The sequence below is a fragment of the Tamandua tetradactyla genome, chromosome 1 (assembly GCF_023851605.1).
Source record: "Tamandua tetradactyla isolate mTamTet1 chromosome 1, mTamTet1.pri, whole genome shotgun sequence".
NCBI classification, from domain to species: Eukaryota; Metazoa; Chordata; class Mammalia; order Pilosa; family Myrmecophagidae; genus Tamandua; species Tamandua tetradactyla.
The window spans coordinates 40,504,541-40,529,611 of NC_135327.1; the positions used below are offsets into that span (position 1 = coordinate 40,504,541).

At 41.9% G+C, this 25,071-nt stretch overlaps 1 protein-coding gene across 7 annotated transcripts in view; it reads right to left on the reverse strand.

The window, feature by feature from the left end:
• RIN2 (Ras and Rab interactor 2) overlaps positions 1-25,071 on the reverse strand; it is a 286,859-nt gene that overhangs the window by 67,823 nt on the left and 193,965 nt on the right. For 5 of the 7 annotated variants that reach the window (XM_077114814.1, XM_077114813.1, XM_077114810.1 and 2 more), the window contains one exon: positions 13,203-13,303. In XM_077114814.1, the coding sequence (XP_076970929.1) occupies positions 13,203-13,303 (101 nt within the window). Of the gene's footprint in view, positions 1-12,791; positions 13,002-13,202; positions 13,306-25,071 lie in introns of those variants that run through there. The other 2 variants (XM_077114815.1, XM_077114816.1) reach the window with 2 other exon arrangements.

Here is a 25,071-nt window from a genome sequence, read left to right on the forward strand (position 1 = left end):
CTGAGTGATGGCCTGTGGGGTAGGCAGGTTTCCAGACAGGAAAAGAGGGAAACTATTTGTTTTGGGTGCTAACACCCACACTCAACACCAGCCTTACTTCAGAAGTCAAAAGGTAAAGTGGTTTTGCTTCAAATGACTCCAATTTGCTTCCAAATGGCCTCATGAAGGTACTGCAAAGTCTCTTCAGAAAAGCAAAAGCAGGTATAAATAAATGAAAAAGAGTCACTTTATATCTGTTGTTTCAATAAAAAACAATGGAAAGGAACAAAGTGAAGTAGGATTATATTCTTTTTGAAGTCACCAAAGTTGAGGACAAATATATATAAATATTTATATATATATTTTTCAAATATGGGAAATTGTATTGGTACAGAGGTATTCTGAGTTTAAAAGCAGAACTTCAACTCCAAAAATGACCATTTCTAAGACTTGATCAGATATGATGCAATTCATGATTCTCTTGGCTAAATCAATTCATGAGATGCTGAAAATTTCTGCATATGAGAACTGAACATATATTCTCATTTGAGAATTGAAGCAAAACACCCTTACAAGTGGAAGAATTTTGTTGCAATTTGTTGGATCTAAGATTCAAAAGTAGAAATACAAATAATAAAAGGTGCATATGCATTTACTTTTTCCTCATAGCTTCTAGATTATTTTATCTTTTAATCCTCCCCTCAAATAATTCTTTCCATAGCTTCACAGTATCCATAAATATCACCCAGAAAACTGGCTGTGAGCTGAGAATAACCCATGATTGTAACCTTGAACTTAGATGTGAAAAGTATACTTCTCTGTCATACCTAAAGAGTCCCCATTTCTGAGTCTGACAGTACTAAGATATAGGGCTTCTTACCTGTCTCCACCTATTGTGGTAACACAAACTCAAATCAACTCATCTGTCCAATTGGCTAAAATGAGAAAGGCAGCCAATACCAAGTGTGGATGAGAATGGAGCATCCAGGACTCTCACACACTGTTGGTAAGAGTGCTAACTGGTAAAACCACTTTGGAAAATCGTTGGGCACTATTTATTGAAGTTGAATAGTTACCCACATAACAACCCATCAATTCCATTCCTATATTCCTAACTGAAGGGGGTCAAGTGTGTTTGCTAAAAGAGATGCATATTTAGCAAATGTGCATAGCACCTTTATTACAATTAATCCCAAACTGGAGACAATCTAAATGTTCATCACCAGCAGAATGGATGAACAAAATGAGTATGTTCATGTGAGGCAGTACTAGACAATGAAAATGGATGACCTTCAACAACATGCAAACAAGGATGAGTGAATCTCACAAATACAGTGTTGACTGAAAGGAGGAAGACTTAAAAGGAGTACACACTGCACGACTCCAGTTATGTGAGGTTCAAAAACAGGCAAAACTGATGTATGGCAAGAGAAGTCAGGATAGTAGTGACCTTCAGGGAAGGGAGTGTTTGGGCATGGGGTGGGGAGTTCCTGGGATGCCAGGAACATTCTATTTTTGGATTGAGGTGCTGGCTACCTAGGTGTGCTTACTTTGTGAACACACGTTAAGTCTATATGAGTTCTATGGAGAACTATGGGCCATTGAAAAAGGAAGGGAGGGTGGTTCAAAAGTGAATGCTTCCTTGAAGTAGAGTAAAGAGAAGGCACAAAGGCTGGTTGGCAAGGAAGCCAGAGGGGCTGGAGCCAAGGGACAGAGGGGGAAAGACTGTAAGAGAAGAGATGGGGTGGGAGTCAGATCCCATAAGGTCTTAAAGGCCATGGTGGTGATTTTGGTTTTATGCTGAGAGGAACGTGACTTAAATTTAGACTGGTTAAAGGATCACTCCGTATGCTGTTTAGATAGCAGATGGAGTGAGTGGAAACAGGGCAGTAGGTGGGTGGCCCCGTGAGACAGAAGGTCCGTGGTTTGACTGGGGTGGTAGGCAGGAACTGCTGAGAAGTGATAAAGCTGGCAGGATCTGGAGATGATGGGGTGAGAGGTGTGCGAGGAAGAGACGCCTCGGGGATGACTTATGGGTCCAACCACTTAAGGGCTTAGATGGTGAAGGCCAGGGAAGGAGCAGGTTTGTGAAGGAAAATCAAGGGTTCAATTTCAGTCTAAGTTTGAGATATTCAAGGCAGGGCTGAGTGGACAATTGATATCACGCCTGTTCTAGTTTGCTAGCTGCCGGAATGCAACACACCAGAGACGGATTGGCTTTTAATAAAAGGGGATTTACTTTGTTAGTTCTTCAGAGGAAAGGCAGCTAACTTTCCTCTGAGGTTCTTTCTTACGTGGGAAGGCAAAGAATGGTCTCTGCTGACCTTCTCTCCAGGCCCCTGGGTTCCAACAACTTTCCCCGGGGTGACTTCTTTCTGCAACTCCAAAGGCCTGGGCTTAGCTGTGAGTGCTGAGATGAGGAATGCTGAGCTGCTTGGGCTGTGCTACATTGTGGTCTCTCATTTAAGCACCAGCCAATTAAGTCAAACTTCCTTCATTGCAGCTGGCAAGCCTCCTAGCGGACTGCAGATGTAAATCAGCAACAGATGAGGTTCACGTACTGTTAGCTCATGGCCACAGCAACAGAACTAGGCACCTTCACCTGGCCAAGTAGACAAGTGAATCTAACTACCACAACGCCTCTAGATCCAAAGAGAACCCAAAACCAGCGTAAGGGATATAGTCTGGGAATCACCAATATTCAAATGGGATCAAAGCCATGAGACTGGATGGAATTATCTAGGAAAATACTTTAGATATCTATTTAACAAACAAGTAATGTGCTAGGCACTGTTTTAAGTGCTTTGTAGCTATTAACACATTTACTGTCCCTAACTTCCATCTGAAGTAAAGCTGCATCATTATCCCCATTTTACTTAATTGGAAACTGAAGCTTGGAGCTTTTCAAGTAATATGCTTAAGGCTAGTGGGAGGGAGAAGAGGAGAGGTATGAAAAGAAGGGGGTTCACCCCAAGAGAGCCTCTTTTGTTGCTCAGATGTGGCCTCTCTCTCCAGCCAACATGACGAGCAGTCTCACCACCCTCCCCCTCTCTGCGTGGGACATGACTCCCAGGGGTGTGGACCTTCCTGGCAATGTGGGACAGAAATCTCGGAATGAGCTGAGACTCAGCATCAAGGAACTGAGAAAAACCCTAGAATGAGCTAAGAATTAACATCAAGGGATTGAGAGAACCTTCTCGACCAAAGGGGGAAGAGTGAAATCAGACTAAGTGTCCATGGCTGAGAGATTCCAAACAGAGTCGAGAGGTTATCCTGGAGGTTATTCTTATGCATTAAGTAGATATCACCTTGTTGTTCAAGATGTAGTGGAGAGGCTGGAGGGAATTGCCTGAAAATGTAGAGCTGTGTTCCAGTAGCCATGTTTCTTGATGATGATTGAACAATGATATAGCTTTCACAATGTGCCTGTGTGAATGTGAAAACCTTGTGTCTGATGCTCCTTTTAGCTACTATATCAACAGAAGAGTATAACATATGGAATAAAAATAAATAATAGGGGGGAACAAATGTTAAAATAAATTTAGTTTGAAATGCTAGTGGTAAATGAAAGCGAGGGGGTAAGGGATATGGTATGTATAATCTTTTTTTTCTGTTATCGTTTTATTTCTTTTTCTTTTGTGTTTTTATTTCTTTTTCTAAATCGATGCAAATGTTCTAAGAAATGATGAATATGCAACTATGTGATGATATTAAGAATTACTGATTGTATATGTAGAATGGAATGATATCTTAATGTTTTGTTTGTTAATTTTTTTAATTAATAAAAAAAGTTTAAAAAAGAAGGGGGTTCAAAGACTGAGCTCTGGGATTCTCCAGTTTGGAGAGGTCAGGGAGATAAGGAGGAAGCAGCCACAGTGATAAGCAGCAGCAGGTGAGGCAAGGGGAAACCAGCACATGGCATCCCAGAAGCCAGGCCAAGCAAGTGTTCCAAGAAGGGAAGGAACGATGGGCTTTGTCAGAGAATGTTGGGAGGACAAGCAGACTAAGAAGTGAGACCTGACCACAGGCCAGGGAAAAAGTTACACCTTTTATGTTCACCAACCTCATTGTGAAATTAACTTCCTTCCATTCTGAATGCAGGCAAAAAAACCACAGTAGTTTTAGCAGTACGTGTGATATTGTCACCAATAGAAGCCATAGGTGCTTTCAGCCCCCTGGCAATTGCTGCAGCGATGATGCCATGTCAGTATGCTCATCTTTACTTCCAGATTACAGTGGTTATTTAATGTGTTAATAAAGAAGGGCAGATGCTGTGAAATCCCACATTTTTAATACCTGGATCATTGCATTTCTTTTTTTTTTTTTTTTTTATTAATTAAAAAAAGAATTAACAAAACAATTAGAAATCATTCCAATCTACATGTACAATCAGTAATTCTTAATAACATCACATAGTTGCATATTCATCATTTCTTAGTACATTTGCATCGATTTAGAAAAAGAAATAAAAAGACAACAGAATAAGAATTAAAACAATAATAGAAAGAAAAAAAACAAAAAAAACAAAAACAAAAAACCTATACCTCACATGCAGCTTCATTCAGTGTTTTAACATAATTGCATTACAATTGGGTAGTATTGTGCTGTCCATTTCTGAGTTTTTATATCCAGTCCCGTTGTACAGTCTGTATCCCTTCATCTCCAATTATCCCTTCTCTTTTTTTTTTTTTTTTTTTTAATTAACGGAAAAAAAGAAATTAACCCAAAATTTAGAGATCATACCATTCTACACATGCAATCATTAATTCTTAACATCATCACATAGATGCATGATCATCATTTCTTAGTACATTTGCATTGGTTTAGAAGAACTAGCAACATAACCGAAAAAGATATAGAATGTTAATATAGAGAAAAAAATAAAAGTAATAATAGTAAAATCAAAACAAAACAAAACAAAAACCTATAGCTCAGATGCAGCTTCATTCAGTGTTTTAACATGATTACTTTACAATTAGGTATTATTGTGCTGTCCATTTTTGAGTTTTTGTATCTAGTCCTGTTGCACAGTCTGTATCCCTTCAGCTTCAATTACCCATTGTCTTACCCTGTTTCTAACTCCTGCTGAACTCTGTTACCAATGACATATTTCAAGTTTATTCTCGAATGTCCGTTCACATCAGTGGGACCATACAGTATTTGTCCTTTAGTTTTTGGCTAGTCTCACTCAGCATAATATTCTCTAGGTCCATCCATGTTATTACATGGTTCATAAGTTTATCTTGTCTTAAAGCTGCATAATATTCCATCGTATGTATATACCACAGTTTGTTTAGCCACTCTTCTGTTGATGGAGATTTTGGCTGTTTCCATCTCTTTGCAATTGTAAATAATGCTGCTATAAACATTGGTGTGCAAATGTCCGTTTGTGTCTTTGCCCTTAAGTCCTTTGAGTAGATACCTAGCAATGGTATTGCTGGGTCGTATGGCAATTCTATATTCAGCTTTTTGAGGAACCGCCAAACTGCCTTCCACAGTGGTTGCACCCTTTGACATTCCCACCAACAGTGGATAAGTGTGCCTCTTTCTCCGCATCCTCTCCAGCACTTGTCATTTTCTGTTTTGTTGATAATGGCCATTCTGGTGGGTGTGAGATGATATCTCATTGTGGTTTTGATTTGCATTTCTCTAATGGCCAGGGACATTGAGCATCTCTTCATGTGCCTCTTGGCCATCCGTATTTCCTCTTCTGAGAGGTGTCTGTTCAAGTCTTTTTCCCATTTTGTAATTGGGTTGGCTGTCTTTTTGTTGTTGAGATGAACAATCTCTTTATAAATTCTGGATACTAGACCTTTATCTGATATATCATTTCCAAATATTGTCTCCCATTGTGAAGGCTGTCTTTCTACTTTCTTGATGAAGTTCTTTGATGCACAAAAGTGTTTAATTTTGAGGAGTTCCCATTTATTTATTTCCTTCTTCAGTGCTCTTGCTTTAGGTTTAAGGTCCATAAAACCGCCTCCAATTGTAAGATCCATAAGATATCTCCCAACATTTTCCTCTAACTGTTTTATGGTCTTAGACCTAATGTTTAGATCTTTGATCCATTTTGAGTTAACTTTTGTATAGGGTGTGAGAGATGGGTCTTCTTTCATTCTTTTGCATATGGATATCCAGTTCTCTAGGCACCATTTATTGAAGAGACTGCTCTGTCCCAGGTGAGTTGGCTTGACTGCCTTATCAAAGATCAAATGTCCATAGATGAGAGGGTCTATATCTGAGCACTCTATTCGATTCCATTGGTCGATATATCTATCTTTATGCCAATACCATGCTGTTTTGACCACTGTGGCTTCATAATATGCCTTAAAGTCAGGCAGCGCGAGACCTCCAGCTTCGTTTTTTTTCCTCAAGATGTTTTTAGCAATTCGGGGCACCCTGCCCTTCCAGATAAATTTGCTTATTGGTTTTTCTATTTCTGAAAAATAAGTTGTTGGGATTTTGATTGGTATTGCATTGAATCTGTAAATCAATTTAGGTAGGATTGACATCTCAACTATATTTAGTCTTCCAATCCATGAACACGGTATGCCCTTCCATCTATTTAGGTCTTCTGTGATTTCTTTTAGCAGTTTTTTTGTAGTTTTCTTTATATAGGTTTTTTGTCTCTTTAGTTAAATTTATTCCTAGGTATTTTATTCTTTTAGTTGCAATTGTAAATGGGATTCGTTTCTTGATTTCCCCCTCAGCTTGTTCATTACTAGTGTATAGAAATGCTACAGATTTTTGAATGTTGATCTTGTAACCTGCTACTTTGCTGTACTCATTTATTAGCTCTAGTAGTTTTGTTGTGGATTTTTCCGGGTTTTCGACGTATAGTATCATATCGTCTGCAAACAGTGATAGTTTTACTTCTTCCTTTCCAATTTTGATGCCTTGTATTTCTTTTTCTTGTCTAATTGCTCTGGCTAGAACCTCCAACACAATGTTGAATAATAGTGGTGATAGTGGACATCCTTGTCTTGTTCCTGATCTTAGGGGGAAAGTTTTCAATTTTTCCCCATTGAGGATGATATTAGCTGTGGGTTTTTCATATATTCCCTCTATCATTTTAAGGAAGTTCCCTTGTATTCCTATCTTTTGAAGTGTTTTCAACAGGAAAGGATGTTGAATCTTGTCGAATGCCTTCTCTGCATCAATTGAGATGATCATGTGATTTTTCTGCTTTGATTTGTTGATATGGTGTATTACATTAATTGATTTTCTTATGTTGAACCATCCTTGCATACCTGGGATGAATCCTACTTGGTCATGATGTATAATTCTTTTAATGTGTTGTTGGATACGATTTGCTAGAATTTTATTGAGGATTTTTGCATCTGTATTCATTAGAGAGATTGGTCTGTAGTTTTCTTTTTTTGTAATATCTTTGCCTGGTTTTGGTATGAGGGTGATGTTGGCTTCATAGAATGATTTAGGTAGTTTTCCCTCCACTTCGATTTTTTTGAAGAGTTTGAAGAGAATTGGTACTAATTCTTTCTGGAACGTTTGGTAGAATTCACATGTGAAGCCATCTGGTCCTGGACTTTTCTTTTTAGGAAGCTTTTGAATGACTAATTCAATTTCTTTACTTGTGATTGGTTTGTTGAGGTCATCTATGTCTTCTTGAGTCAAAGTTGGTTGTTCATGTCTTTCCAGGAACCCGTCCATTTCCTCTAAATTGTTGTATTTATTAGCGTAAAGTTGTTCATAGTATCCTGTTATTACCTCCTTTATTTCTGTGAGGTCAGTAGTTATGTCTCCTCTTCCATTTCTGATCTTATTTATTTGCATCCTCTCTCTTCTTCTTTTTGTCAATCTTGCTAAGGGCCCATCAATCTTATTGATTTTCTCATAGAACCAACTTCTGGCCTTATTGATTTTCTCTATTGTTTTCATGTTTTCAATTTCATTTATTTGTGCTCTAATCTTTGTTATTTCTTTCCTTTTGCTTGCTTTGGGGTTAGCTTGCTGTTCTTTCTCCAGTTCTTCCAAATGGATAGTTAATTCCTGAATTTTTGCCTTTTCTTCTTTTCTGATATAGGCATTTAGAGCAATAAATTTCCCTCTTAGCACTGCCTTTGCTGCGTCCCATAAGTTTTGATATGTTGTGTTTTCATTTTCATTCGCCTCGAGGTATTTGCTAATTTCCCTTGCAATTTCTTCTTTGACCCAGTCGTTGTTTAGGAGTGTGTTGTTGAGCCTCCACGTATTTGTGAATTTTCTGGCACTCTGCCTATTATTGATTTCCAACATCATTCCTTTATGGTCTGAGAAAGTGTTGTGTAAGATTTCAATCTTTTTAAATTTGTTAAGACTTGCTTTGTGACCCAGCATATGGTCTATCTTTGAGAATGATCCATGAGCACTTGAGAAAAAGGTGTATCCTGCTGTTGTGGGATGTAATGTCCTATAAATGTCTATTAAGTCTAGTTCATTTATAGTAATATTCAGATTCTCTATTTCTTTGTTGATCCTCTGTCTAGATGTTCTGTCCCTTGATGAGAGTGGTGAGTTGAAGTCTCCAACTATTATGGTATATGAGTCTATTTCCCTTTTCAGTGTTTGCAGTATATTCCTCACGTATTTTGGGGCATTCTGATTCGGTGCGTAAATATTTATGATTGTTATGTCTTCTTGTTTAATTGTTCCTTTTATTAGTATATAGTGTCCTTCTTTGTCTCTTTTAACTGTTTTACATTTGAAGTCTAATTTGTTGGATATTAGTATAGCCACTCCTGCTCTTTTCTGGTTGTTATTTGCATGAAATATCTTTTCCCAACCTTTCACTTTCAACCTATGTTTATCTTTGGGTCTAAGATGTGTTTCCTGTAGACAGCATATCGAAGGATCCTGTTTTTTAATCCATTCTGCCAATCTATGTCTTTTGATTGGGGAATTCAGTCCATTGACATTTAGTGTTATTACTGTTTGGATAATATTTTCCTCTGCCATTTTTCCTTTTGTATTATATATATCATATCTGATTTTCCTTCTTTCTACACTCTTTTCCATATCTCTCTCTTCTGTCTTTTTGTATCTGACTCTAGTGCTCCCTTTATTATTTCTTGCAGAGCTGGTCTCTTGGTCACAAATTCTTTCAGTGACTTTTTGTCTGAGAATGTTTTAATCTCTCCCTCATTTTTGAAGGATAATTTTGCTGGATATAGGAGTCTTGGTTGGCAGTTTTTCTCTTTTAGTATTTTAAATATATCATCCCACTGTCTTCTAGCTTCCATGGTTTCTGCTGAGAAATCTACACAAAGTCTTATTGGGTTTCCCTTGTATGTAATGGATTGTTTTTCTCTTGCTGCTTTCAAGATCTTCTCTTTCTCTTTGACCTCTGACATTCTAACTAGTAAGTGTCTTGGATAACGCCTATTTGGGTCTAATCTCTTTGGGGTGCGCTGCACTTCTTGGATCTGTAATTTTAGGTCTTTCATAAGAGTTGGGAAATTTTCAGTGATAATTTCTTCCATTAGTTTTTCTCCTCCTTTTCCCTTCTCTTCTCCTTCTGGGACACCCACAACACGTATATTTGTGCAGTTCATATTGTCCTTGAGTTCCCTGATACCCTGTTCAAATTTTTCCATTCTTTTCCCTATAGTTTCTGTTTCTTTTTGGAATTCAGATGTTCCATCCTCCAAATCACTAATTCTATCTTCTGTCTCTTTAAATCTATCATTGTAGCTATCCATTATTTTTTCTATGTTTGCTACTTTATCCTTCACTTCCATAAGTTCTGCGATTTGTTTTTTCAGTTTTTCTATTTCTTCTTTATGTTCAGCCCATGTCCTCTTCATGTCCTCCCTCAATTTATCGATTTCATTTTTGAAGAGGTTTTCCATTTCTGTTCGTATATTCAGCATTAGTTGTCTCAGCTCTTGTGTCTCATTTGAGCTATTGGTTTGTTCCTTTGACTGAGCCATATTCTCAATCTTTTGAGCGTGGACAGTTATCTTCTGCTGCTGGCGTCTGGGCATTTATTCAGATTTCTCTTGGTGTTGGACCCAGCAAGGTTGTAATATTTTTCTGTGAAATCTCTGGGTTCTGTTTTTCTTATCCTGCCCAGTAGGTGGCGCTCGTGGCACACGTTTGTCTGCGGGTCCCACCAGTAAAAGGTGCTGTGGGACCTTTAACTTTGGAAAACTCTCGCTGTCCTGGGGGTTCGCTAGCCGAAGCGGCTTGAGCCGGCCCGGGGTCCGAACGCAGGGAGGGTGTCCGAACGCAGGGAGCGTGTCCGAACGCAGGGAGGGTTGCTGGTCGCCGCAGCCAGGGAAAGAGCCCGTCCGAATTTCCTAGTCGGCCCTGGGCAACAAGCGTGGCGGGAGGGCGCCAGCGGCAGCGGCCCGCCCGAGAGAGTGCACGTTCCCCGGGAGTCACGGGGTCACCGTTCTCCGCGGCCTGGGGGTTTCCGATCCAATTCTCTCAGTTGGTCCGGGGGCTGCGCGTGGTGTGGGCGCCAGTCGCCTTGGTTTCAGGGGACCACCTCTCCAATTCTCCCAGCCGGCCCGGGAAGGGGGAAGGGAGTAACTCCGGCCACTTGCCACCCCGCCCACTAAGGCCCGCGCGCCTCGGCGATCTCACCCGAGCTGCTTCTCTCAGCCAGCCAGCCGTTCCAGGATGGGGTACGCTGTCTTTTTTATCTCTGTTGTGGCTTTGGGCGCTTTCTGTATCGTTTCTACTCCCCTAGTAGGTGTCCTGGAGAAGAAACTAAGATCCGCGCGTCTTACTAAGCCGCCATCTTCCAGGAAGTCCGGATCATTGCATTTCAATATAATTTCTTTTCCTATGTCATCTGATATATTTTAGTTTACGCATTTAAAATACTATTCTGAGAAAGGTCCACAGGACAAGAAAAGATGAAATATCTCTAACTCATCTCAATATTAACCAAAAGGAACAAACAAATGTCAACACAGGAAGGGTCCATGGTAATGCCTAATCCTAGGACACTAGCTGGGCACTGAACCCTGTGTTCTATCCACAAAGGAGCCAGGGACATTTCCTGGTGACGGCGGGTGGGGCCAGTAAGGCCAGGTCACGGTTCACACTCACGGGCGGATGAGGATATAAAGGAAGCTGACTGCGACATGTCCCTGCAGCCACTAGAACATGCCGGGCCACTCTCAGAAGGGGCTGTTCGCTACTGCTTTTTATAGGGGTTTCCCTTAAGGTGACCCTACTACTCAAACACCTGCTCTGCTTTTCTCTCCTTTCCCTTTTGGGCTGCCCTGTGCCTGGCGGAACTGCTGGCTCCTGTGCCGCCACAGCTGTGCTCTGCCTTAATTTAGGGAAAAAATTGAGTCCTCTTTATCCTTACCTTCCTCTTTAAATCTAGTCCTCCTGATGCCTCCATTGGGCAAAATGGAGAAATCAAAACCAAAGCCACGACCAGAAGGTTCTAAAACACCAGGAAGAGACTCCAGCCCAGAAGCTTTAATGCCTCATCAGTCCAGTTAAAACACATCTTGCATTTCCTATTTCTTTCCCATTAAAAAAACATCAACTAAAGTGACCCTGAAAATTTAGAAGTTCAGTTTAAACGAGAATAGCATTCAAAAACAATTGATACTAATCCGAAAAGAAAAATAAATAAAGTTCTTCCAGAATGCTTACAGCCATTCTTAAATTTGGAAGAAAAAAAAGAGAGATGTTAAAGGTGAAATGAAAGCCCGGCTCGCCTGCAGTCAGAGAGCAAGATCTTAAGGGTCACTAAACATGCACTAACAGTCTTTCATCCCTGTGAGGTATCTGCAGGGGAGGAGCTCCTGGCACTTGCTTCTGTCAACTGCAGAGCTTTTGGTCTCTCTCATGTCATGTTTCCTGGATGGGGAAGAAATCAGTGCCCCTATTGCTTTCTTCCTTTACATTCTTTTCATCAACCTGGGCTCCTAAATTGGATTATCTTAGCTCAACAATGCAAAGGGTCAAGAGAAATCTCCTGGCTAAAGTTCTATGTGGTTTGGAACCGTTCTGATTAGAAGGCTGGAAGTGAAAGTCTCTCAGAAAAAAATTACTGCACATTTGTCTGGTTTATGGGGAAAAAAATTAATTAGTTGAAGCCCTTCACATGGGGGTTGAAGCCCTTCACGTTGGGATTGGCTAAGGAGAATCAGAGAAGGCCTGGGTGCTGCCAGGAGCTTAGGGCCATCTGGTCCACCCCCCTCATTTTGTAGAAGAGCAAAGAAAATGGAGTACACACAGAGATTTCCTAGCTAAGGGGAATACGGTTTCACCAGAGACAGTGGGTGCTTGAAGCAGCACCTTCCAACTGCAGACTGAGTCCTTGGGATTGCCCTCATTCACCCTCAGGGAACCAGCTGGGCTGGTATGAAACAACCCAAACTCTGGCCTTGCCTTCGCAGGACTCCTCCAGCCTGCGGCATGACTTGAAAGCAAAACCCACTCCATAACCCTCATCCTCACCCTGCATGGGGCAGGCTCAAGCCATTCCCTGGGACAAGCCGAGAAGCTGATAAAATGACCCTGCCCACGTCCACACCTTTTCCTAATGCTTATATTCTGCAGTCTCTGCTAGCAAGGAATTACAACATCCAAGAGTTGGCAGAGGCTTTGTCAACTCCTCCAATCCTCCTACCCCGCCCTTTGCATGCCGGCTCCCGAAGTGGGCAGTCGTTCAGGAAGCCAGCCCTTCACCACCTATTCAGATAGCGTGCAGTCTGTGCACAAGCAGTCATGTTTAACTAGCCTAGCACATGGCCTCCCCTTTCTTAATCATTTACACCCACATCCAATTTCCAATACACTGTGACCGATCGCTATGGTTACGGCTGAGATTTGTTTCTGACCTGAGAATGCAAAATGAGTCCATCCTCCTTACTGCGCCCCTTTAAACCTTCTGGAGACTGACATGAGCTACACTGAATTCTATTTTGCACACGGAGGATCACGCTGCGTTATTTTTTCCATCACCGTGAGTCGGTTGGATATGGCACATTGAACTTAGGTTTCCAGCTTCTGGTTCCAAGAAGAATTGAGAGGGTGTAAGGTTCAAGTGCCTTCAAAGTAATTAAAGTAAACAGTCAGACAACCGGCCTCTCGGCCACTCCCCCACCTTCTACAGAGAACTGGGTCTGAGGCAACCTCCATACCCCTGGTTCCCAAACTTCTGTAGTGACGGAACCATCGGCTGGGAGCTAACGGGTGCTCTCGGCCCTCCCAGCCATCCCAGCACCCAGTCATGTCTCTTGCCACCTCACCTGGGGATTTTGGCAGATTCCAGTCCATTTTCCAGGCTGGCCTCGGTCTGCACCATCTCCTGTTTCAGTTCTCCGATCTCTGAGGCAATTGTGTCAATGAGCTATTCAAAGACAAAAATAGTATGACGTCAGGAAGTGCAAGAGGCGTGGACACAGCCTGGGGAGCTGCCCTTCAGTGGCTTCCAGGGCTCCAGAGTGATGACCCCCCTGTTGTGTTGGTTTTTTTTTTTTAATCTTGGCTCTGTGCATTTCCTCTAAGGAGGGGCAAAAATGAAAGGGGGATGGGGCAGCTTCTCCTTTGAAAAGGGAAGGACTTAGGTTTCGATATCGTCGGAAGAATGACATCCAGTTTGGTTTCTCAAACTGAACTCAAAGAGGAATAAACAAACCCGGGTAAAGCCAAGGGTCGACATTCATACTGTCAAAGGAAAAACACAAAAGGAATCCCCTGGGTTAACTTACCCAATTATCATTCTGGTTATAAAAATAACATACCTTAAAGACAGAACCCTAGCAGCACACCCAATGGCTACAGGTAATAGTACAGTGATAATAACATTCCTTCATTGTTTGTAACAAAGGTACCACATTAACACAAGGTCACAAGGTGTTAAGGGAAAACTGAGTGTGTGTGAGGGGGGTATAAGGAATCCCTATTTTCGGCATGGGTGAATTATCTGTAAACCTACAACTTCTTTAATTAAAAAAAAAAAAGGCATGCAACTTATAAATCAACTTCCGGAGACACTGAAATAATTTTTTTACCTTACTCTTTCACTCATTTAAAGAGAGAAGACTTTCAAGAAAGGGAAAGGAAAGGGAGAGGGGGGCTGGGGGCGGGCAGCCCTGTAGCATCCAGAGGGTAAGGCAGTTTCCTCCAGGAAACGGCCAGTGTTATCCTGCCCTAAGCTGCTTTTATCCCACCCAGACCCCAGGGAAGCGGCAGGATTTGGCCTTGGAGGCTGCGCTGACTTCTTGGGCCCACCATTTAGTAGAAGTTTCATTGGAATTGTGAGCACAGGACAGCAGTTCTGAATGTGTGCCGCCTAGGCTATTTTTGCTTTTGGTATTTTTTTTTACAAACTGTAGTTATTTTTCATATACATATTATTTATTTTAGGATGCAATTGGTTTGTAATTAAATATATCAATTACATATCATTATATACTATAGTAGTATATTACTTATTAGTTTATGTAAAGTAAAAAATATTAGAAATTTTCTTCTTCTTCCTTTTTTTTTTTTTTGGCATGGGCAGGCACCAGGAATCGAACCCAGGTCTCCCGCATGGCAGGCAAGAAGTCTGCCTGAGCCACCGTGGCCTGCCCAGGAATTTTCTTTATTTTCATTTCAAATGCAGTAATGGTCTATAGATACAACCCACAAAAACACAAGAACTCTGGTATCCCTAATGATTTTAAAGAGTATAAAGAGGTCCTGAAACTAAAACGTCTGAGAAGCACTAGCTGCAGACCAGTGCTGTCTCACCCAAGCAGCTCCCCAGCCCTGGGCTTTGCATAGGCCCCAGACACCCCACTCGCACCCACTTTTTGTTTTTGGTCCTTCCATCTCCTTCCATTTTCATCCATGACCACCCTAACTTTCTTTTTCTCATTTTTCTAATAATTTTGATTATGAAGTATTTCAAGCATACAGAAAAGAATGCATAGTATAAAACACCCATCCCTCAGCCCTGCAAGATATTTCTAAACTGCTCTCCAAAGGGGCTCTATAAATAACGTTCCTTCATTATTTATAATGAAGCTTCATTGGTGCTCACAGGCTATTCTATGAGCTTGACCTCATCTATTCATTCATTAATTCAGCCAACCTTAGGGGCACCTCCTCCCCCTCATACCAGGTACTACAAGTGTGGAGGAGGCTGACAGGGTCTCAATTTCCTTGGAGATGACATTCCAGGGACAGGGACCATCAACAAACACCAAGCACTGAGAAGTTCCAGAAGGAAGAGAGAACAGAAATGTTATAACAACCCAGGGGCCACACCAGGGCGAGTTGCTTAGGGAAGGTCTTTGAGGAAGTGACTGAGGTCTGAATGCAAAGGTCTCGGCGATGAAGGGACCCAGGCCAAAGCCCCTCTCACAGAAGGAAGGGATGGGTACTGCTCAGGGGGAAACAGGGACAGAGCTCATAGGCCTTGTCCATCACAGCATTCATGAATTCTAATTTTCAACCTTAAACGTCACTGGAGGGCTTTACACAGGGGAAAGATATTTTATTTCTCTTTTATGTACTAAAATGATCGCCTTGGCTGCTGGGCAGGCATGGTTTACAAGGACAAGGGTAGAAGCAAGAAATCCCATTAGAAGGCAACTGCAGCAGTCCAGACAAGAGATGATGGTGGCTTGAGCCAAGGAGGTAGCAGTGGATCTAGAGGAGGATGGATCTAGAACACTTTTTGATATGGAGATCGTCAGAACTTGATGGATTGAATGTAGGGGCAGCGGGAAGAAAAGAATCCAGGATAACTCCTAAGTCCTTGGCTTGAGCAGTTGGATCGAAAGTGGTGCCCTCGACTGAAGGGGGAGAATGAGAAGGGTGAGGCTTGAGGGGTATTGGGGATTGAGTCATGTCACCCATAAAGACACGTTCTGGGTTCCCGTGGGTGTGAATCCATTTGTACACAGGACCTTTGAAGATGTTACTACTGGTAAGTCATGGACTCATTTGTGGATAGAATCTCTGATAAGCCTATTTAGATGAGCCCTCATTGAAATCAGGCCTTAATCCATACGACTGGAGTCCTTATAAGGCAGAAAAAATTTGGAGGGAGTGAGTCAGAGAAAACCACAAGAGGAGAGAAAGGCAGACAGCTATGTGGAGGTGGAGATGCAGCGAGCTAGTCATGTCCTGTCAAGACTCTGGGAGAAGTCATGTCCTGTCAAGACCTCGGTTTTGGATTTTTAGCCTCCAAAACTGTGAATAATAGATTTCTGTTGTTTTAAGTCAACCAGTTTGTGGTATTTGTCATAGCAGGTCTGGCAAACTAAAACAAAGGGGATATTGAGTTGGATTTTGACAGTTAAGTTTGAGTTGTCTAAGGACTATCCAGGTAAACGTGTTATGTGGCCTCAGGCATTCAGGCTGGAGCTACTTAGATAGCTGGAAGTCACTGACATATGTAGTTGGCATTCCCACCTTGTGACAGGTTGAGATTATCTAAGGAGAGAGCTTAAACAGAGAAGGGGGTCACAGCCAATGGCCCTGGGCACTCCCAAGACGTAGAGGCCAGGATCCAGTGTGACTGGGATAAGGAGAGAAAATGGTCAGGAGATTCCACTTTACATGCATCCTAGGCACAAAATCAAAAAGTGTGACGATGCCAAATATTCGAGGATGTAGGAAAACAGGAAGTCTCATATGCGGATGTAGGAACGTTATTTATAGAGCCCCTTTGGAGAGCAGTTTAGAAATATCTTGCAGGGCTGAGGGATGGGTGTTTTATATTATGCATTCTTTTCTGTATGCTTGAAATACTTCATAATCAAAATTATTAGAAAAATGAGAAAAAGAAAGTTAGGGTGGTCATGGATGAAAATGGAGGAGATGGAAGGACCAAAAACAAAAAGTGGGTGTGATGGGGTGTCTGGGGCCTATGCAAAGCCCAGGGCTGGGGAGCTGCATGCTGCCCACCAGGGACCAGAGAGCCCTGACTCCTAGGGGTTAGCCACCACCTCCGACAAAGCAGGAAGGAGGCACCGTCACCCCCTCATCACCTTTGCAGCCACCATATTGTTTTGAACATAAAAGCCCCAAATGGTCTTGTCCAAGAGAACAGGTGGATCTCCTCTGGCCACTGCTTCCTCCAGCTACTGCCCACGGTGAGGCCTGTGCCTGAAAATGCAGGCGAGCGGACAGCGCTCATCTCCACACCTCCTCAACCAGCACTTGTCCAGATCCAGACCAACATGGAGAACCGACACAATGTGCGTCTCTCCCAGGGGCGTGGGGACAGCAGATTCAGGGGTACAGAGAGGAGGTGCAGTGGCCCCAAGGCATGAAGGGGAGAGAAGACAGAGTCGCCTCTGGCTGGATGGCAGATGGGACCAGTGGGATTTTCCAGCCCCTTTCTGCCATTCTGTCAGGACTCCTCTATCTGACAGCACAGAGGGTTTTAACTGACAATTGCTCCTGAGTTTAGTGTTCCAGGGCAGGGCCAGCCTCTCCAATTAGTTTAGATACCGCCCCCCCACCCCCACCCCAGGTGCTTCCACCAGCAAGAGCTATCTCTCCCAAACACTCTTTCCCCTCTGAGGTCATGCCCAACTCCCCACAACTGGATTTTGGGTGTTCCCCAAATTGTTCCTAGATAAATCTGTATTTGTTTTCAAAATTCCTATAGACTTTTGATCTTATCCCCTAATGCTCTGCTCTTCCAAACATCATTTCCAGAGGGCAAAAAGCAATAGTATGTCAGCCACCTCAGGAGGCCAGTTCTCACCCACGCAGCAATTTCAAATGCAAGCATTTATGCTGTTAATTCATTTCATACCCAAGACCCCAGCCCATTCCTGTACCTGTCCAGAATGCCAACACAAAGGGGAAGGGGCTGCTCAAACCTCTACAAAGCCAGCAAGCAAGTGCCGTTCCCCACACACCACCTGTCCAGCCAGGGATGTACACAGGCTAGGTGGGGGCAGCGGGGCCCAGCAGCTGTGATTCGATTCGGGGCACCCCATTAGTGAGAGGCCACAGGCTGTCAGACACTGGTCCTGAAGCTGAAAGCACAGCAGCTGCAGCCATCCCCAGCAAACTCCAAGGGCCCCAACCCAAGAGAGAGTCACCCCCCTGCACAAAGCCCACCACTGCCCACCCTAATTAAGCCAGGCCATTGTCTGGGGTTCTGCTCTTCCTGGCAGGGATGCACAGCAAGGCTCTTGAAACAGAAACGGGTGGTGTGCTTGTCTTCTGAAGCAGGGAAGAAGAGGGATTTGGTAGTGGGGAGAAGCAAGAGGATGGAGCCTGATGATAGCTGCAAGAAGAAAGAAGAAGGTGGCCCAGCAGCTGGGTCTCTGGGCCCCTTCCCTCACTCCACCAAAAAACCCAGGCCCTTGAGCTCCCTCAACCTTTGGGATTAACAAAGCAGAAGTCAACTGCTCAAGATGTTGACCGGCTTCTCATGCTAACTGGAGTCCAGACTGAGGGCAGGAGAATAATTTGAGGGAGGCCCAGGTTCTTTAAAATCACACCCTGGGCTGGGCCTGCCCTGCTCGGGTCCGGTGAGGCAGTGTGCACTTATCTGTGCATTCTGTAACCATGCTGGATAATCTCCCTATGGGCGAGGATCACATCCAAGGGGCCACGCATCAACCACAATCTTGTCAAGTTTGCAGGCAGTTTAGGCTGCTAATTGTGCCCACCTGGCCATTTGGCAGCATGATGCTGTGGAGACCACACCAGCTTTGGGCTCAGGAAGATCTGTGTTCAAATACCTAGACTGAGCCAATTTAGGGATCCAGAGGGGCTGTCCCCAACCTTAAAATCCAGGATGCTAAGGCTGTGCTATCAGAGGAAGTTGCTGTGGGTTTAAAAAGCATGATGAGATCAAAGTATTTTGCAACTGGCCCCTAAACACTCCCCACAATCTTCCTGTAATCCTTGCAATAAAGCAGAAATGATGCTAGAAGACACTTAAAACAGACTCAAGGCCTCCCAGCTTGGAAAGTCCATTTTATCACCAGCAGCAGAGATCAGTGACTACAAAGAAGCACTGTTGATGGAATCCAGTCTTCCTTCTGCCTGTCAGCCCAGGTTTTCACTCCACATCTACCCAAGGATGCCTGTTTCCCCAGTGGGGAGACGTCGTTCTCTGCCATCCCTGCCTGCACAGGAGGCCAGAGGGAAGGACCCCAAATCTTGTTTTCTTTCTTTTAGGATTAGATAAAAGGAGGAAAATTGCCTTGAAGGTCAAGTAAGAATAAAATAAGAATGTATTTATAGAGCAAGTTCTGATACATTGCTCTTCAAATTCCAAATTCAACTCAGGAATGTTATCAGTGGTTTGAAAAGGGATGTGTCGCTGACATGACAAAGACTGGAAACCTAGGGTGTGGGTAGAGTCAAGTGCTTGGCTCCCAGCCATGGAATCTCTAGTCCCCAAATGCAGCCACTTGGCCTTGGGGTGTGGTGGGCCTTTTGCAATACCACGGGCTCTGTGGGATCAAACCTCCTCCCAGGTCTTCAGAAACCACAAGGCCCAAATGGTTCTCTCTCCTTCTTGCTTCTTTGGTGCTGCAGGGGCCCCATAGTATGATGGGGACGCCCCATTTTTTGGGTTTTGCTAAAGCAGTCCGGAAAATAAGGGGCTTCTTTCAAACCTCCAAATGACTTCTGTCCCCGGGAACTATCACGTGGGAACAGTAAAGGCAGCAGGCTTCCTCCCCTTGCTTGCAAAGGAGCCTCTGACTGATGCTGGAGCATCTCAGAAGAACCACGTCTTCATTTTTTTTTTAACTTTGTGCATCAGGCCTCCCAAGGGTGTTTGCGTTTATATATTTTTTTCTTAATTTTTTTATTTTGAAGTAATCTCAAACCTATAAGACAGTTGCAAAACAATACAAAACCCCCACAGAGAACTTCAACATACCACCTTCTCCCAGATACCCAGATTCACCAACTTTAACATTTTGCCACATTTGCTGCATCATCCCATCTATCTATCTAACCACTCATCCATCCATCATCTATTACATTTATTTTTTCATTTTTTATAAGAATTATAAAATGTATGTATTGCATTTATATTTCTGAAATGTGATAATAATTACATTCATACTACCAAAATAAATTTCCACTGAAAAAATTCAATTATTGTGGTTAAAGCCAATCTCTCCTGAACATCACCCATAACTCCTTTCACCTACTCTGAGGTAACCACTGTTACCAGTTTTGCGTGTATCATTCTTGTAAGGTATCATTTTGTAACCAAGAAGTTAGGAATTCAGAAATGATTATGGTTCCTGAATGATTATATAGACATTTCTTTTTCTTTCTAGCATATTAGAATACAGAGGGAAATACTTGAAATTTCTGAAAAGTAACCCAGCTGCCTTAATCTCTGATAGTGATTGTATAATTATATAGCCTTTGCCTGTGTGTGGTAGTTAGATTCAGGTGTCAACTTGGCCAGGTGAAGGCATCTAGTTCTACTGCTGTGGACGTGAGTCAATGGCATGTGAAGCTCATCTGTTCTTGATTACATCTGCAGTCAGCTAGGATGTGTGCCTGCTGCAATGAATGATGTTTGATTTAACTGGCTGGTGCTTAAATGAGAGAGCTCAACGTACCTCATCTCAGCACTCACAGCTCAGCCCAGGCCTTTGGAGATGCAGAAAGGAATCACCCTGGGGAAAGTTGTTGGAACCCAGAGACCTGGAGAGAAGGCCAGCAGAGATCACCCTGTGCCTTCCAGCATGAGAAAGAACCTCAGTTGAAAGTTAGCTGCCTTTCCTCTGAAGTACTACACGCTTTTAATGAAATAAATCCCCCTTTATTAAAAACCAATCTGTCTCTGGTGTGTTGCATTCCAGCAGCTAGCAAACTAGAACACTGTGATTGTTAAAACCTTGTGACTGCCTCATGTGTGTCCCCTCATCCTGTTTTTCAATATTACAGTATTGTCATCACAAAATACAGCCTCTAATGTTTATTAATGGAGGGCTTTGAGTCAGCCCAGGACTAACCCACCCCAATTTCAAAAGTTACTTTTGAAATTGAACCTTTCAAAGTTTGCTAAATGAAGCTGGATCTAACAAAAATGGGCCCATCTGACATGCCCAGCGGCTTAAATTTTAACCTATGAGTGACCTATACCTCATTATAATACTAAAAATCACACCCATCATCATATTAAGGCCGCCATTTTCTTACATACATTCTGTGACTAAGCATGTCTGCACACGCTCAATAATTAGATCATCTCTAACCTCATCATCTCTGGGTTCTACGCATTTTCAAGGCTACCTGGTGCCAGAACCTTGCTCTCCAGGTGATGGTGCCCACCTTTATTGTTCCCAATATCTTTGAAAAGTATCTGCACTACTTACAGGGTTTGATATTATCAAACTTTTACACATCAGCCAATCTGATGGGTATCAGTGGCTTTTTACTATTTTAATATGCTTTGCCTCGATTATATTTTTATTGTCCATTTGTATTTCTCCTTTTAGAAAAGTGCCTGTTCACTTAACCGCTGCCCATTTTGGAGGTTGCTTGATAAATATTTTTTAATTGAATTGTAGGAGTTATGGGTATGAATCCATTGTCTCATATATTTCAAATATTTTCTCTCAGCCTGTTTTTATGTCTTTAAAATTTCTTAAGCTTTTATTGTTGATAGACTCAAATGTATCAAAGTTTTCATTATGGCTCTTGCTTCTTGAGTCCGGTGTAGGAAGATATTTCTTATCTTGAAGAAGTAAACACAGTCTCTTCTATTTTCTTATAAGATACATATACACGGTTTTGTCTATTTATATATTTATTTATTCACACCATTTAAAGCTGCATGAAATCAGGAGGAAGAGGTGAGGGACAGCTGTAAAATGGCCAGAGCTGGGCTCCCCGGGGTTCTAACCCTGCACTCTGGAAGGGCTACCTCAACCAGGAGTCCCTTTGCAGGCCAAGGAACGTGCCCAGAGGGCTGCTTCCTCCTGTTCACCCTAAGGTCCGGGTTGGCTCCAAGCTCTGCCCTTAGTTTTATTTTTTATTTTTTTGAAACATTTATGAAGGCTTTATTCATAATGGCCAAAATCTGAAAACCACCTTGATGTACTTCAATGGGCGAATGGTTAGGCGGTCTGTAGTACCTGCATATTCTGGAATACTATTATAAAGAGGAACAAATTATTGATACATGCAACACCTTGGATTAATATTTAGAGAATCACGTTGAGTGGCAAAAAGTCAATCCATTTTTTGTGATCCAAAAGTTAAAGTCTGCCTCATTTCATCTGTATATCACTTTTGGTATGAAAAAATGTGAGAAAAAGAAAAAAGGTTAGTGGTTGCAACGGAAGGTGGGGGGGTGGTGTTTATATGTAATAATAATAACAAAAGGGCAACAGGAGGGAGTCATAGCTGATGGGACTGTTTTGGACCTTTACTGTGATGGTATCATCTCAAAACAAACATTTTACTTTTAATAAGAGTACATCTATATCGTTAACTGCATCATATTTGAATCTGCATCTATATCTACAGCTATATATTATCTATACCTATAGCCTCGATATCTACAACCTCTTTAACTGTATCTACATGTTCATCCATATTCTGTAACCTATGGGAAGAAAAAACAATGAAATGGAAAAGAATAGTCAAAAGCATGTTGATATCACAACACTAAGCATGACTGCCTTGTGTGTGTTCTTCAGAAAGAACATGTGAATAGATAAAAATTCAGGAAACAGAAATTGTGTAATTCCGCACTGGAGAATAGATACTCATAGTCATTTACATTAATACAAAATATTTAAGAAAGGGCAAGATGGATTAATCTAAATTCATTGCATTTTAAATTTTTTATCCTTTGGATCCAAGCAAGATACAAAAGAAAAAAGAACCACTTAGCAAGATGAATTTTAAAAGCCCACTTATCCATAACCCATGTATTAAAGACAACTTAATTATTAATTACAAACTATTTCATGGGGAAAATTAGAGCAAAAATGTCACAACCTGTGGAATATGTTCATAATGTTTGTTACAGGACACATTAAATTCCTTGGTTATTAAGAAAGGAAGACTAATAATATACAAACATAATCACTTCAAATAGTTAAAGGGAAAAACAATAGTAGTAGCAGTGACAGAAAAAAGACAGGAATTAATTTGCACATACAGCAAAAACAGTACATAGAGGTAATTTTTATAGACTCGTCCATCTTTATCACTACTGATCTCAAACCCCTTTATTGCAATCAGAACCTTCATATTCACCAAAAAACAACATTCAGTATTCTTTTTATTTCATTTTCTACTTAGGAGTTAAAAAAAGAGAGAGGAAAAAAATGCATATCAAGCAGCACAGACTGAGTGAGAAAAAAGCAATTCTCCCTTCACCCCTACCTACAGACCTCACCCCCCCGAGTTAAGTGAAATGAATGGTTTTACATGAATCACTTTCTGCTTTTGGCTCAAAGCAGTAAACTATTTTCTAAAGGAAACAAACACAGATGAATAATTTAATATTTTAAAGCGCAGTTTGGGCTGAATGCCTGCTGTGAAATTCCTTCCACTCTTTTGCTTTGAGTGCTGAGTCCTTGAGTAAATAACGTGGCCCCTAAATTTCCTCCTCTGTGATCCAAGCCTACTAGAAGTTCTGCCTCTTGGGGCTGTTAGAGAGTTGGCTGAGGGGAGGTGGCTAAAGGCCTTGGCAGGTTTCCATCTCAGATAGCCATCTCTGAGATCTGCTGCTGGGGAGAGGCCTGAGCGATTTACACCAGGCCCTGAAGAGAGAAAAGCGAGAGATCTGGTTTAAGAGGTGACACATTCTTGAAGACGATTGTACAATGATATAGCTTTCGCAATGTGACTGTGTGGCTGTGAAAACCTTGTGTGTGATGCTCCTTTTATCTACGGTATGGACAGATGAGTAAAACATAGAATCAAAAATACATAAATAATAGGGGGAACAGATGTTAAAATAAATTTCGTAGACTGAAATGTTAGTGATCAATGAAAGGGAGTGGTAAGGGGTATAGAAAAAAATAGGGGAAACAAAGGCTAAAATATATTGGGTAGATGGAAATACTACCCAATGACAATCAATGACAGGGAGGGGTAAGGGGTACGGTATATATGAGTTGCTTTTCTTTTTTTTTTTATTTCTTTTCCTGAATTGATGCAAATGTTCTAAGAAATGATCATGGTTATGAATATACAACTATGTGATGATATTGTGAGTTATTGATTACATAACAAGAATGGAATGATCATATGGCAAGAATGTTTGTTTTTGTATGTTGTTATATTTAAAATTTTTTTTTATTTCAGCTATTTTTTTATTAATTTAAAAATTTTTTTTAAAAATATGACAAGAAAGAAACACAAACATTCTTAACATATGATCATTCCATTCTACATATATAATCAGTAACTCACAATATCATCACATAGTTGCATATTCATCATCATGATCATTTCTTAGAACATTTGCATCAATTCAGAAAAATAAATAAAAAGACAACAGAGGCTTCGGGGTCAAGATCAGGGCTTAACAATGTGCGCGTTTTAGTTCGTCCTCCAGAACAGCTACTAAATAACCAGAAACAGTACAGAACAGCTCCTGGGGCCACGTCAGTGACCAGACACACAGCGTACCCCTGTCTGGACCAGCTGGACTGGCTGTGAGCACCCCCCAGAACTGTGAGTTCCCGAAGCTGTGGAAGCCAGTGCCCCTCCCCCACAGGCCGCTTCCCAGAGGGGAAAGGAAAGGACTTTACCAGCAGCAGGGACTGGGCACAATCAAACGCCAATTGTGGAACTAATTAACAAACTCTGACTACTAAAAATAGGCCCCCAGCTTAGGTGAACCTGATCAAAGAGGAGGTTGCTCATTTTTGCCCCAGCACCAAGGGGGCAGGACTGACAGAAAAAGGGGGGAAAAATAAAGGAAACAGGTTTTTGTGGCTGTGTATCTACAAAGGCTTGACTGCCTCTGGATACAGTGGCAGGACTTTTCAGGCTGCAACTACCCCAGGCACAGGGAGAAGTGAGCTCTTTTGGGGGCTTGTCTGGAGCCTGTGCCTTCCCCAGGGGAGGGGTGAAGCCCAACTCAGGTGGAATCCCTCCATCAAGGAATTCAGATACCACGGCTTGGTAATTTGAAGCCATTAAAACCAGCCT